Here is a 16,113-nt window from a genome sequence, read left to right on the forward strand (position 1 = left end):
AAAAGCAAAAAGCACTGCGTGTAAAGATCGTTATCCCTCGTAGGAGAGAGATATAACCTGTGCTTTGATACGGCTGAAACAAAGGGCTGTGGCATGGGTACTTAATTTCACACCTAAAACCTTGAGAAGATTTGAAAATAATCATTAGAGAGAGAGTAGAGAGAGAAGACCACAGTAGGGGTTGGCCCAAGGCTATTTCGACCCCTAGTGTGGTGTCTTCTCTCTCTACTCTCTCTCTTATGTTTATTTTCAGGTTTTACGCGTGAAAATGTTGTTTTCTTAAAGATAAGCTAAGTACCCTTGCCACAGCCTTTATGAAGGCTTGTTTCATTGGACCAATGTTGCCAGAGCATCCTTATTGGCTGAGGAGGGCTTCCTTATTAGTTGATGATGGCTAAGTTTCTCCTTTACAGGGTTACATGTTGCTGACACCACATCTGTGTACTCTTGTTGGGTTAGTTGGCTTTAGTAAGTATGATGAGAAGTGTGATCATGTCGCAATTATCATCAATTTGTGGCGTATTTTCCTTTGGCTAAGCTTTCAGATCCTCAAGACCGAGTCCACCTTGCAAGAGCTCACCTCTCAGGCGAAGCCCTTAGCCAATAGAGATCCGATGGGGCCGAGAGAGTATCTGGCCTTTGTGATGGAAGCATGTCATGGCGTCGAAGAACCTCCTGGATCTGCATTTTCTCGGTGGAGGGTTGGGATGCTTTGGGTTGGGGACATTTGGCCTGTAAAAATAGATCGAGCTGAGAGAGAGAGGGAGAGAAGAAATGAAATGAAATGTTATATTAACGTCTTCAAAAGGCCAAAGTGACCTATGAGACCAAAGTTACAACCATATGACATCTGATACACTATCTGGAAAAGAAAAGAAAGGACTGAAGGTAAGTATCTAGCCCTACAATACATCATTAGAATGGTACACAAATAATGAGATATGATATGAGTGACTTACATGAGACTTCTTCCTGTGGAGGAAAGCTTCCTTGTGAGTCATGACACCCACACTATATCTTTCTCCAGCAATTACACAGCTTAGATAGATATTCTAAACACCTTTAGATTTGCAGTTTGCCTAAGGTTGTATTTTAAGAAATCCCTCCTTAATTCAAAGAGGTGGTGAGCCCAAGAATTATACGTGACCAAAGAAAGAACCCTTTTTTGTTGGGCTCACTACCTCTTTAAATTGAGGCTCCCTTCATTTCCTCCTATAATCGATTCGACTCTCATAATCTTCGTGTGTTGCAATTATTCAAATTGAGATTTTTTCATTTTGACAGTTTTGTCAAAGCATTTACTTCCAAAAGGTAATTACTGGTTATTAATACTTGCAGCAAGAAGAAGAATTGGTGTCAGCCTGGTGGAAAGAGTATGCTGAATGCAGTGAAGGCCCTTTAGACGCTGCAGCTAACGAGCAGCAGCCGGTAAGTACAGAAGGGCCAGTCAAAGCTACAGATTCTGAACATTCAGATTCAAGTGTTGCTGATGCAAACTCAAAGCAGCTTAGTGACATTGAGCTGTATGAGAGCGATGAAGTTATTGGAGTCTCTGTCAAGGGGGGCCTTTATGAGGTTCGTTTCTTTCTCTGTTGATATGTGTAGCATGAAATAAAACTGATTGAAAATGTACTATATGCAATTAACCTTTTATTAACACCAGTAGAGCTGTTTTAGAGCTTCCGCCATGAAACACTCGTAAATCTGTTTTAACGTTTTTTTTCCCAAGTAGGGATCCTGCTAATCTGTTGACAATGTTGCTCGACCCACAAGGAGCAAGGAGGGATGAGAGCCCATCCGTAGGCGAATTATGTCCAGGTGTACATCTTCGCCGCAAGTGGGGATTGACCCAAGACCCCTCGCTCAAGAGTTCAATCAATTAATGAACTTGCAAAACAGAGAAATCATACAAGTTGTTTGATGAAGAGGCCAAAGAAAGCTTCAGACCTAGGGGTTGATGAGATGGGAGAAAATAGCACTCAACTATCTCAAGGTTTCAAAGACAACTTCCCATGGTTCGAGAAGGAGAGTCTTCCACCTTAAGAGGCAGATCTCCACAAGAGGAGCTTTAGAGATCCCAACAATCACCAAAGTAACTGCCACCATAATCTCAACTAATACCCAGGGAATAGAAGAAGAAAATCTATCATTGAGGAGGCCAAATTATCAAGGAATGAGAATCAAGCCACGGCCCACAATAGTGGCTGTGACTGAATTAGAGATCAGAGATGTAGACCTATTGGTACTGTGAAAGTGTGAACAAAGAGAAACGAATAGCTGCTCCAGCCCCTCCCCCTCCCCCTCCCGCGCCCCCCCCCTTCTTTTGCGTGTTTGTTTCCTCCAGCCATCCCCTCCTTCCTGCTGTGCCCTGCCAGCTTTCCTAGCTGCCTCCCTGCCCCTCCTCCACCTTCTCCTTCTCCTGCCCTTGCTCGTGTCGTCGTCTCCCCCCCCCTCTTTCTTTTTTTCCTATTTCCATCGGTCCTGTTTCCCCCTTTTCTCTCTTTGGTCCCCCCCTTGTCTCGCCCTCTCCGCTCATCATCCCCAGGTCCCTTGGGTCTCCTGCTTCATTTGCCACTCTGCACCTAGCTTTCCCCCTTGGAGACTCTATGGCGGCTGCTCCGTGTACCCTGATTGACGCATCTTGCAGATGTACGCCTCTTCTATCACCACCGTGGAGAACACCACTCTAGTTGGCAAGCTTGTTGGCGGCCGCCCGGCATGTGTGTAGGTTAGAGACCTGCTTCAGGCAGCCTTGGCTGGCAACCAGGGTTGGATCACTGACATTCAGTTCATGGGCAAGGGCCACCTGAGGATAAAGTTTGACTCCTCGACCCTCTCACACTTGCGTCCTTGACTGGACTCCATTCCCAGACTCCAGTATGGGAGGCTCAGTTGGCACGTTGGCACCATGGATTCTCGCCTGAGTCACACCTGCTGGCACATGCAAGAGGTTTTCGGGTCACAGTATGCTTCCCAGGATTCCCCAAGGAATACCCGCCAGTCCTTTCAGCAATTCCTTGCAACTGTAAAATCTAGGGCTTGGATCATTTGGACATAAGTCATTGGTGATAACTTTGGTCTAGGGAGTGGGGCCTCCCAAGAAGACCAACTTGGTGTAGCCTACTGGTAGTGTTTCCCTGATTACACTCCAGTGAGGATTGAGGATGCATGGTATACAACATGTATGCCTCACCTTATGATGCTCTTGCTAAGTTTGCGTAGTCGGCGATGGCTTAGCATGGATTTTATGTAGCCTATGATTGGATGGTGAGATGCGAGCCAAACCCTAGCATGTCCTTGTTGATCTTACTCTGATGTATTTGTGATTTAAGGTTTTATTTGACAAGGACTTTGGTCGTACAATTATGTGATACGGTGAAGATCCTAGCAAGAATTCCACGCCAATGAATTTACTGGCTTAGGAGTGTTTTAGCATGTTACATGAGTCGTGGAAGACATCCAATTAAGGTGTACTAATTAGGTTCCTTGAGTGCAATTAAGTTTAAAGGGAAGAGAGGAGAGAAAAGTACAGACTACACCCGATTCAGGCGCCCCACCTTGTGACATATTTGCTAGTATTATTGGATATGAAATGAAGTACAATGGTTTGATCAATGATGATGCTTGGAGTGTAACTGACCTCTGTGGACTAAGCAAGGACTTTGTTCCAGGCTGAGCAAGAGGCGTGCCTGTAATCACTCATGCCTGTTATGTGCACGAGTGGGCTGCCTGCTGACTTTGAAAAGATCCTAGAAACTCTAGACGCTAAATATTTTTAGGCATAGGCACTTGTACTCCTGAACTCTACTCCTGTAGGAGGTGGTGAAGCTTATCCTTGAATAGCTGAAAGATGAGGAATAAGAGGGGCCTGCAAGACAATGCTCTTACTGTTTGGCCTAAGACCTAAACGTGATGGCAACTAGCGACTAGTCTCCGGACTAGGGCTTACAAAATGCTCGGTGCTCATCACTAAACCCAAAAAATTGATGTGCACTTATGTACAAGTATGGATACGTGGTGCCCCAATGCAGAGGGTCTCCTCGTGCTTAGTGTGTCATTGATGATTGATGGCTTCCACATAATCTGACAACAATGCCAGATAGTCCTCGAAAAATTCTTCAACAAGCCATACCACTTCATGTATGCCCGTGTCCTGAAACTTGGTGAGGAACTGACACTTTCTCTAACTGGTACTATGTTTGAAACAATGGAGGATAATCTGCTTCAAGGTAAATACTTCTATCATGTCAATGACCTCCAGCTCAGACTCACTTGGTACTACTAATGGAAGCAGTCCCACATAAGGCTTCAACCAATATGAAAAACATTGGAATCTTTGCTCCTACACGTCTTTACTCCAAGACAATACTGGATTAGTCCTAAATCTCTTATCTCAAGTCTCTATGTAGTTCACATCTCTTACATCTTCCTCAAAACTCAACGATTACAATGCCTTATTCATTTGTTTTCACATATAGGGTAGGGGGTTAGACTGAGTCTAGGTGGGGTGGGCAGCAGGCGCAGGGTGCTCTTTGTGTGTCTCTCGTTATCAGGTGTAGGTTTCTTCTTTTTCAATCGCACACATTCAATCTTCACTTAATCTTATATAATTTTTGATCTCTCCCAAGGGCAATAAATCTCTACCCGGACATGAAATCATATGGAGAGAACCAGATAAAATCTATTCCATTATCAGGTACCATTTCATTAATCAATCAAAAATCAACAAAGAGTTGTGATACCAAATGAAACACCGCTAAGCTAGTTAATGTAGAGTCTCCACCAGGATTAACTCTTCACTGAATGCTGCAATTGTACTGCCAAGCTTTTGTTGAACAAGACCCTGAATCACAGATACAAAAGAGTAATAGCAACAAGGACATGCTAGGGTTTGGCTAGCGTCTCGCTACACAACCGTAGGCTACATCACATCCACGTTGAGCCACCCACGAGTTGAAGGTAAGGTAACTTTGGCTAGAGCATCACAAGGTAAGGCATGCATTTCCCATACAACATACCCCCAATCCCCACAGGATTGTTAATTGGTGAGCAGTGCGAGGGGGCTACACCACGGTGGGCCTCTTGGGAGGCCTCACTCCAAAGACTGAAGTCATGCACAATAACTTACGTCCAAATGAGCCAAGCCCTAGCTTTTTTATGTGCAAGGTGTCCTAACTTAAAGGACACTTGGCACCTTGCTAAACCCGAATTCTGTCTAGCTTCCATATGCCAAAGTATGTCTTTATTGGGACATAACAAAGATAGTACCAATTTCATTTAGTATAGATACAAAATGGCAAGAAAGTGCGGCCATGGGCCTCCAAGGCTCGGAGTGCGGGCTGAAATCCGGGCCAAGAGGAAATCCTTCCAAGGCTCACCATTGGGTAGGAGTCCTCTGACAATCAACTTGCCCAGTATGGCACGGCTCTGTATAGCGGGATCGGTGAGGCCAAGCCCCCCTCTGCTACATGGCTGAATAATCACTCTCCATGCCACCTTGGCCATGGCTGGGCTCCCATCACTTCCAGCCCACAAGAAGTTCCGGCTCAAACGCTGTACCTGCCCAATACATGCCTGAAAAAAGGCCCAACACGAAGTGATGTACCATATGGTGGCAAGCACTACCTGGTTCGCCACCACCACTCTGCCTACTAGGGATAGCGTCACTCAGCTTCAGTATAAAAGCTTCTTCCGAATACTCAGAAGAAGCGGAGCGAGCTGCTACTCGGGATAGAGATCAATGCCAACCTGGCAACCCAGGTAGCCGACTGGAGTGCCCCTCGGGATCCACTGGAAAGCCTCAAGTGGTCACCAAGTCGGGGCGGGCGTTGAGCCTACCCAAAAACCACACGACTTGTGCTAGTCGATTTGCGCTCCTGACGCACGGTAGAAAATCTCGATCGCCTCCACAAATCTCTGGAGATTCCCAACATCTTCAGTAAGGTAGGGTCTGCAAACTCTGAGTCCAGTAGCTCCTTCTGCGTGCGGAGGGGAAGTGTAACCGCTCCCTACAGGAGGCCTACAAATAAACACATTTTTAGATTACTTAACTAATACCAACATTGGACATTATTAACATAAATGACCAATAACACTTGACACCAACACTGGGCCCGGCCCCCCCCTCAATACATTTGTATTTCTTGGAGTATTTATATGTACAAGTGTCATGGGCCAATAGGCCAGATTTCTCCTCGCATGGAGTGAATACAACTCAAACAATTGGGTACTTGTCAATGAAGTCTGGACATTCGAAGAAGTCCCAAGTCACAGGCACATTCCCACCTTCACTGGGTGCACACCTGCCTTTCACTGGTCTTCCGGGACCGTGCACCAAAACAGGCACACCCGTACTAGCACATGTACAGGGGTACACCGCTGAGGGAACATTACCTGATTCTCCCAGATAAGCTTTACTCCCGGACTCCCTAGTGTTTCTAACCTTCACTGGCTCTTAGAATTCTGAGGGAGCGGTTAGCACTACCACTCAGGGAAAAACAAACCAAACTAGGAAAGTTTCCTGAGTATGGTTAGCATATACATGCTTTGTTCCTGCTCTACACAAAACTTAAAGAAATCTTTGAACTTAATTTAGAAAATTTTAGTTTTACACAAATAAGAAATACAAGGCACCTGGTATAGCTTGTAGCAGGAGTCAATGGAGATGCATTCCTTTTACCATGTAGTCAGGTCACCAAGGGTGCAGCAAGTACAACATGGGCAGCAGCAGGTACAATCCATGAGGGGTACAGTAGGTACAGGTCCTGGTACAGCAAGTACAGGCTTGGTACAGTTCAGGTACAATCAGGTACAACAGGGTACAATCTGGCACACAGGTGGGTACAGTTTGCAGGCAGGTACAGTACTTGCAGCAAGGTACAATCTAGTGCAACAGGTGGGTACAATTTGCCGGCAGGTACAATACTTGCAGCAGGCGGGTATACTCAGCCAGGTATAGGGCATCAGCCAACTGCAGGTACTGTAGGTGAGTACAGGGCAGCACACAGCCGGGTACCAGGGGTAGCCACCCGGGTACAGAAGCTGCTGCAATAGATGGCGGGTGCAGGGCTGGAGGTGGGTGCAGAGCAGGTACAGCAGGCGGGTACAATCAGGTAGAGCTGGCGATGGAGAGAGAGAAGTCGGCCATCACCCATGTGGGGGAGAATACTAATGTTCCATGCAAAACCTTTAGTTCAAAGGTTATAAAGCCTTAATACATATTTAATACTTATGGGCACCATCCAAAGAAAACGTCCAGCCCCTCTTTTAAAATGTGTGTGAACACATTAGCTTATAAACATTAAAGTTAACCATAGTGTCATGTGCACAGTGTGTATCTACCGTGTGCTACACGCACACAAGACTAGCTTCGTGGTTTGGGGAAGCTTGGAGCTAGGCAGGCTGATTGGCGAGCTGAGTTAGGGATAGACTAGCGGGCGGGCACCCAAGTATGGACGGGCGGGCGTCCAAGTGTGGACGCCTGATGACCGGCCAAGAGCCTATAAAAGGGTGGCCAAGGTTAGTCATTAGTTCAGAGTCTCGCGTGTCTTTGTGAGAGCTCTATGGTCAGGAGCCTGGATCTAGTGTAGACGTGCACTTGCTTTATGTAGCCGAGGCCGACAGCAGTCTCGAGGCCCGTGAGGGTAGCTTCGTGGCAGTATGGGACATCACGAGGTAGAGATTGGTCGGTACGTCCATCTAGTTAGCTCAGCTGTCTCGAGATCGCCGTTGGCCTCGGCTGCATAAAGCAGGTGCACGTCTGCACTAGATCCAGGCTCCTGACCATAGAGCTCTCACAAAGACACGCAAGACTCTACGAACTAATTGCTAACCTTGGCCACCCTTTTATAGGCTCTTGGCCGGTCATCGGGCGTCCACACTTGGGCACCCGCCCGTCCATCCATACTTGGGTGCTCGCCCGTTAGTCGATCCCTAACTCAGCTCGCCAATCAGCCTGCTAGCTCCAAAGTTTCCCAAACCTCAAAGCTAGTCTTGTGTGTGTGTAGCACATGGTAGATACACACTGTGCACATGACATACACAGTGTGTATCTATCGTGTGCTACACGCACACAAGACTAGCTTTGAGGTTTGGGGAAGCTTGGAGCTAGGTAGGTTGATTGGCGAGCTGAGTTAGGGATAGACTAACGGGCGGGCGTTCAAGTATGGACGGGCAGGCGCCCAAGTGTGGACGCCCGATGACCGACCAAGAGCCTATAAAAGGGTGGCCAAGGGTAGTCATTAGTTCATAGAGTCTTGCGTGTCTTTGTGAGAGCTCTATGGTCAAGAGCCTGGATCTAGTGCAGACGTGCACCTACTTTATGCAGCCGAGGCCGACAGCAATCTCGAGGCCCGCGAGGGTAGCTTCGTGGCGGTATGGGACGTCACGAGGTAGAGATTGGTTGATACGTCCATCTAGTTAGCTCAGCTCATGGCTCGGTGGGGACAGCCAAGACTTGTGGGCTTGCCCACAACTGTCAAGGTGGGAGGTGAGTCAGGCTTGCACCCGCACCCCCTTCACTTTTGTTTGGTTTATTTGCAAGTTTCGAGTCTTGTACCAAGAGCGTTCTATGAGGTAATCCTATGGGGATTTGACACATAGCTTATGGATTTTACATTTTAAAGAGCCAAAATGGTAATACTTACCACTTGTTCACACGCCACACCAATGTGTCAGCAAGCAGCACTCCCACGGTACACTAGGGGCGTTCCCGTCCAGTGTACTGGCATGACATAGCAGGCAAACACACGCAAACAAATCATGCGAAAACAAGTTTATGCATGCAACCATAAATGCATGTGCACATGTAATGGACGAAATTTCCCTTTCATGAAACTTGTACAAAAAGTTTCTGTCGAGCACAAAACTGGCGCGACAGAAATATGAATGTATGTCCTGGTCTTCCTATGGAGTGACAATCCCATAGGTAAGACTCCATCCTGGCCATACACGGGTGGCACCAACAGGCTTCCGTCCGCAGAGCATGAAGTAGGTCACACACGGGTGGCACAAAACTGGTTCCCATCCATGTGACGCAGTACTGGTCACACACGGGTGGCATGAATCTGGCTCCCATCCATGTAACACCAAAAGACTGGCCCTTTCACATGGGACACCGGCCTGTCCCCATGTGAACATGGCACAAATCTGGCCGCTCTATGGAGTAACAATCCCAGAAGAGTGGCTTCAGACATGGAGATGGACCAAATGGTGACAGGAAGGCGCAATCCCTGAAGTCCGGTCTCCTGGGTGGAGAGAAAACTACTCATGGCCTCGGCAACAAATAGGAAGAGGTACGACGCCAGAGGATAGCCCTGTCGAACCGAGTGGAAAAGGGGGAATTTGTCGCCTCGGGCTCCCTGAATGAGAACTTGGCTGTGTGATGCTGAATAAAGTCCTGAGACTCCACGAATCCACTCCATGAGGAATCCCATCCGGCTCATTGTGCCCTCCAAAAAGCTCCAGTCCTCAAAGTCTAGGAGTAGCACAATGAGGTCCTGCTGTTGCATCCTGGCCGAGGCTGTCGCCTCCCAAAAGGTGAAGATGTTGTCCAGAATGCTCTGATCCTGAACCAAACCAGTCTAAGTGTCATGGATCAAGTCTGGGAGAGAAGGCTAAAGTCGCCTGCTGATGGCCTTGGCCTAAATCTTATAGGCCGTCCCTAGAAGGGTGATGGGTCTCCACTGCTGGATCTCCAATCTATCACCACCCTCCTTGGGAATCAAGTGTATCAAGCCCTATGTGAGCCTCTCTGGCATGTCACTTGTGAGCATAATCTCATTAAAGGCAACGTGAAGGCCACCTTTCACGAGGTCCCAATGGCGAAGAAAGAAAGAGATAAGAAGCCCTTCCACCCTCGGGCATTTGCCCTTGGGTAATGCCGTCACTGCCTCCGCCAGCTCCTCTGAAGTGAAAGGGGTGAATAAGAAAGACCGAAGGGATGGGGGAACCACTCTCTCGTGTGCCTCTAGACTCTCTCGCGCGCATCCATCACCTCGGGGGATAATGGGACACCAGTGAGAAACAATAGCTCCATCTTGGCCACGCAGCATGCGAATACCGCCTCTCCTCCTGTGGGGGCTAGCCATCTCAAAGAAATCTCCAGTAACTTTGTCACCGGCCTGAGTCCAAAATGAAGCCTTGGCATGGTATCTATACTCCACCCTCCTCTCATCAATGGACCGAATCTCCAACCGAGCGGCAACAATCTGACTATCAATTCACGGGCTGTCTTGGGAACTCTCCTAAAGACGCTATAAAGAGGATAGGCCCCTCCTCAGACTCCTCTCCTACCCAGAAATCCCTCCAATCTACTCTGGGCTACATCCTGTAGGAAAACACTGATCTCCCCCAGGCCATCATCCAAAGTGCACGCTATAGATCGTGAGGAAAAGTCCAGTCCCACCCACATCTACTTGATCCGGCTGCAAATCTCCGGGTCTTGAATGAGGCTGTCTGGAATCCTGGAGCTCGCATGCCTGTCATGCCTCCATGGGTCCCCTAGGGACATAATAACTGTGGCATGATCTGAAAATGTATTCTTGCCAGAATACCAACCATGCCTCCATGGTTGCAAGCCCACTCGTTGACGTAAAACCTGTCCAGCTGAGAGAGGTTGGGGCCAGTGCTCTGCCTATCCGATCGAGAGAAGCCAAGACTCCCAGGGCTACGCCCAAACTCTGGAAGATGCCAAGGGTCCTATCCCTTTAGAATCAGTATCATCTCCTCCTAGGCAGAGTACTCCGCTCTTGAGACTATGGTTGTGCCACCTCCAAGTCTATCCTCTTCTTCCTCTTATCATATTGAAGTCACTACCCATGCACCAAAAATCAGCCTGGGGTAGGGCTTGTCGGACAATGCTCCAAAAGATAGCTCTACTTGCAGCAACATTCGGGGCATAAATGTTGAGGAAGCCAATGCAATCCTCACAAATGAGAATGGTAACCCATTGAGCACGTCGTGGAACTATGACTCCTAATCCTGTCACAGACTGCAGAAGCTGCTGACTGACAGACAGACACACTTCTCCCTGCGTCCTTGAAGGGCTGAAGGATGGAGACCAAAAAGTATGACTCCTGCTTGGTAAAATCTTCCCGTAGTGGCGGGTGTGCCCCTCAGTAAGGTGATGCTCCTGGAGGAAAAGAATGTAGATAGGTCCCCCAACCATAGCTCGCTGAAGCTCTCCTCTAAGGACGCCTTTCGTCCTTGGAAGCACTGAGGCCCCCCTGAACCTTGAATGTTCCATGAGACAATTCTCATATCAATCTCTGTGTGAGGCGGAACTATCAGAACGGCCCTCCACTCGAAGAGTCTTGGGCGCGGGTTTAGACGGGGAATAGTCACAATCTGTCTTGGGCGCGCGTTTAGATGGGGAATAGTCACAATCTGTCTTGGTGCGAAGATGCGCCAAGCGGGCGTGGATCCTGCCCTCCATGTACTACAAATCTGTCGGGGCGTGAGAGTATGCATACTCCATGCTCCATCGATCACAATGAAGATATCTGTAAGAAGGGGGGAGAGGTATTGCGATAGAGGTGTGCATGAACAGAAAAAGCAGCACCTCCAGGCTGGAGGTCTCCATCTCTCCTCCCTGGTCTCTGTGGGCTGATCCACCAAGCTCCATCTTGGCCAGAGGCCATAGATGAGTACGACCGTCGGTGATGGGGAGATCCTGAAGATGCTGTGATAGCTCAACTGCCTAGCCCTGAATGGTAGTGGTCACCGACTCTGGATCCCACTCTGTCTCCGGGGTTGCGCTCAAGGGGAAAGAGAAGATCATCGTGCCATTCTCTGGCGTAGAGGGTATGGATTGCTGGAAGACCACTCATATTCGAATAGGGGCTACAGTCTCCTCAAACTTGTTTGTCCCTTCTGTCGGAAGACACTGGAAAAAACTATAATCCACAGGCTACCCCAAGATCTTGGGGGGCCCGCCTGGAGACTCAGGTGGGAGAGCCCTCACCGGTGAGGCTGCAATGGTCATCTCCACCCGCTCTGAGAAACGATGAATTAGGCGATGAACAAAACTCGCCAGCTGTCTCCTCTCCGGATTAGGGGCTGTGGGGGGCTGATGGGAATGCTCTTGAGAGGCAGGGGGGGGTCTACGGGCGGGTGTTGTGATAAGTGCTCGTAATGGTTCTCTGACAGAACCAAATCCTCCTGCATGTTGCTAGCTTGGTGCGCACGGCGGTGACGCTCAGCTCTAGTGCTCGGTTGGCAACCCGGGCGGGGGCCAACCGTACGCCACTCTTCGGCTGATGGATCATCCATGGTCGGTACCTGGTGCTCCGCAGCCTGGGAACTTGCTCCTCCCACGGTCCCCTGGTGCCGATCTGAGCGGGAAGTAGGAGGGGGAACCACGGGGGGCGGTCTCCTATATTGACGCCGAGGGCAAGCTCTGGCTAGATGACCCATCTGCCTGCAAATGAAACATTGGCTTGGAAGGCTGGAATACTCCACTCTCTGCATAATGGGGCCGCCCTGAAGGCTAGGGATAGATATCATGTGAGGCACAAAATCTGGTGAGGCAACACAGATGCGGAGAGATGGAATCCCGGCTGCCCGTGTGAGGGCCGAGGCAGCAGTGGGGGGGGGGGATTCCATCACTCTCTCGATGGCACCACCAATCGCTGGGAGAAGAGGAAGGTATTCCTTCTCGAGGCTTGGAAAGCAGATTGTCACGGGAAAGCGTGAAACTCCAGCTAGAGGGTCAGATGCCGAGTCGAAGCCGTGCTGCCACCGTGCAAAGAAGGCCTGGGCCGTACGCAATGCAACAGGGCTCAGTTGCGTGACAAGATCAAATGCCGGTTGGTGAATCGAACTCAACTTGGTAGTAGCCATGCCCCAGTGTATGAATATCTGTGATCTTTGTAGTTGCACCCATAGTTGTCACGGTACGAAAATACGATACCGTACGGGAATTTTTGGTATGATATGAAATTTTGGGATACTGTACGATAAAATACGTTTTTTTTTAAAAACCACTTACAAACTATGGAGCTTCAAGCTTGAATGTGAGGGAAGGTTGGGGGGGGGGGGGGAAAGAGTCTACAGTGCTTGAGGAACTAGAATATGGAGATGTGTCTCTCCCAGTTGGATCTCCCAATTGTCTCCAAAAAAGAACCTGCATGGGTAATGCAATACCAAAGGTCTCCCAGTGTAGTGTTTATGACTAAGGGACCGTCCTTGCACAAATACGAGCAATGCATCTAGGGTGATAAGTTTAGGGACTCCTCTCTAGATCAAAATGGCCATGTCCAAATCTTCTCCCTCGTACATAACTTGAGGATCTGACTGTCTAGCCTACCTGTACGAGGATCTCCAAGTGATGGTAGCAAGATTCTCTCATCCTACCAATCAAGTGTACACTACAAGTCTACCTTGCCAGATTTTTTAGGTCTCTCAGCAACCCCAACCCCATATGGAATACTGAGTGGACACGAAAGTTGCGAACTATTGTGGGCATTTGGGATCTTCGTTAAGTAGGATTTCTATATATTTTTTTTAAGCATTTGGAAATTTTTTCTCAAGGTGGGGGGAGGGGGGACTTGTACCGTACGAACCGTACGGTATGAATGGGTTCGTACTGGTATGAGAAACAACTATGGTTGCACCTACGAGGCTAGCTTGAAGGAGATCTCTGAGTTGGCCACGCTCAAGGTGGCTACCAACAATCTTGCATAACAGAGTGGAGGCCTCTAGGGATGCTATAGTCGTAAGCTGCAGGTCGGCTTCAGAAAATGAAAGGTAGGTAACGGCGGCCTCGGTCGGGGGAGACGGAGCGGCTACCATGGAGTCCTCCTGGGGGTGAAGACCAGAAGAGGCCGAAACTTGCCCAAAATAAGAAAAAGCCCACAAGCTGAGGGTGCTGCCGACGACGAAGGAAGAAGGGGGGGCGACAAGACTATTGGCACGAACGGAAAGGAGGGAAAAAGGGGGGGGTGTGTAGCAATCGGTGCTGGCGGGCAGGATTGAGAGGGGGGAGGCAGGGCTGGCGGGCAGGAGCAAGGGGGGATGCAGGCGAGAAAGGACGATGGCAAGAGCAGGGGGGGGCGAAGGTAGGGGCAGGGGGGGGAGAGGGGGCGCAAAGGCGCTGGCAGGGGGGGGGGGTGGGGGGCGGGCAGGCAGGACAGAGGAGAGGGGGCAGATGTGAGGCGAGGGGAGGGTACAGGCACGGGCAGGGCGGCGAATGGGGGGGAGCGCAGGCAGCACGATGGCGCCGGGGGGGGGGGGGGGGGGGGGGGGGGGGGGGGCGCAGCTTCGCGCACTGCTGACTGTAGTTTACTTATTTATTACTAATAAAGCTACACTTGGATGATTCTGTTTTTATTTTAGAGTATTATTGTTTTCTCAAATGATATTGTCCATTGTCTTGTGTAAATATTTATGTTTTTGTGATAAGTCATGTAAAGTGATTAAACTAAATTAATTTGATGCTTGTCCAAACAGGTTGACTTATTCAGAAGACGTTGCTATCCCGTATATTGGACTGGCAATCATAGGCGTGTGTTGCGTGGTCATTGGTTTGCTCAGAAGGGGGGACTTGATTGGCTGCCTTTACGGGAGGACGTTTCGGAGCAGCTTGAGTTTGCCTATCGAAGTCAGGTTTGGGTCAGCTTGATTGTTTTTATTTGTGCCATTGGCTTAACCACCAGATAGTGAGGATTTAGCCACGCTTGTGTTGTGCAGTACGTTTTGTCCACAAGCATCATGATTTCATAAAAAATCACCACGTCCTTCCGACCCCCACCGCTGCTGCGCAGTGGGATTAATTTTCAGATCCAAATTTAAAATATAGTCCTTCTAGTCTTGTTTGTCAAGGGGCTTGTTGCCATTTGTTCTACCTTGTTAGTCTGCATTTACTTCAAGGATCCATTATCATTAGTTCTCTTCTCTGATGTCTTGCAAACAACTCATATGTGTTGAGATGATTCATTCATATTGATTCTTGCAGATTTGGCATCGGCGGACTTTTCAGCCCTCGGGAAAATTTGCTGCAAGGGTTAATTTACAAAGTCCCATCGAGGTTTGTTAGAAGCTGATCGAAGACCATGTTTGCATTTGCATTCACTGTCAAAGAAGTGACAAATCCACTTGCATAAATATCCTTTTTTTTTTTGAAGTCACACTTACAAGATAACAAGAAGTGGGTACCATTCTTCCAAGTATTGGTCAGTCAAGACAATGGACAAGCTGCAGAATGAGCCTCACAAAAGGCAGACAACAACCAAGGCTCGTGTGGGCAACAGTGTGGGCACATCATGGGAAGTCCAGAAGGCAGTTTTTGGACTAGTTTTGGGCAGCCTAATCATGTGCAGGCCATCCTGCCAAGGGGCCAAGGGTTGGCACCTTTTTAGTGCAGTGTGAACACGTTTAGTGACTTTTATGACACTTTTGTAAGGCTTGTGGACTTATATTAGTTGGACAAGAATTTGTCTACTGGATAGGCACTCAATTCCCATTTCAATCCTCATTTGAATCGTAAGTAATATGCGCTCGAGGTTCTTCAGTGAATAGGTCTACAGGCGATAGGAGAAACATGGAGAAGGGGCTGGCAGATAGCATCTGCCGCCAACCAGCAGTGTTCATCGGCAACTTGGGCTAGGATCAGTAGACTTCATCAGTTCTTTGTACTGTCGAGACAGTTAGTTGTACATTGTTTCATTGTATAGAATACAAGGATTAGGTTAGGATTATTGTGTGTGATTGTGCTTGCAAGTCTTCTGCTGCACATCCCTCTGTTAGCACTTTCACAACATAGTAGTCTTACAGTTGGTATCAGAGCCTAGGATGTTTGCAAAATTTTCTGTTTCAGCATCTCTTGTGTGTTGCTTGCCTGACTAGGATAGAAACATGGGACTACTAGGGTTTAAAGAGCTAGTTTTGGATATTGTGCTGATCCACAATCATTAGCTTTGCTCATCATGGACACAAAAGCAATGATGGCTCGTATGCTGTCGGAGCAGATGGTAGTCACGGAAGCTTGCATAGAAGCCTTCTTGTAGGAGTTTCCAATGGTTCAACACAAGCAACGATACAATCAGCTGCATAGGGGCAAGAGCTGTGACAACCCAAGAACTGTGAAGGCTATAGTTGGTAAGTGGAGTTCTAGTG

At 48.5% G+C, this 16,113-nt stretch overlaps 1 protein-coding gene across 1 annotated transcript in view; it reads left to right on the forward strand.

Moving 5' to 3' along the window:
- The window catches only part of SGR2 (shoot gravitropism 2 (SGR2)), a 166,948-nt gene that overhangs the window by 22,151 nt on the left and 128,684 nt on the right, over positions 1 to 16,113 (forward strand). The window contains exons 3-5 of the mRNA XM_086823869.1: positions 1,339 to 1,575; positions 14,449 to 14,604; positions 14,954 to 15,025. Coding sequence (XP_086679995.1) covers positions 1,339 to 1,575; positions 14,449 to 14,604; positions 14,954 to 15,025 — 465 coding nt within the window. The remainder of the gene's footprint in view (positions 1 to 1,338; positions 1,576 to 14,448; positions 14,605 to 14,953; positions 15,026 to 16,113) is intronic.

The sequence above is a fragment of the Cibotium barometz genome, chromosome 30, assembly GCF_041138505.1.
Source record: "Cibotium barometz isolate CiBa-2024 chromosome 30, ASM4113850v1, whole genome shotgun sequence".
Lineage (NCBI taxonomy): Eukaryota > Viridiplantae > Streptophyta > Polypodiopsida > Cyatheales > Cibotiaceae > Cibotium > Cibotium barometz.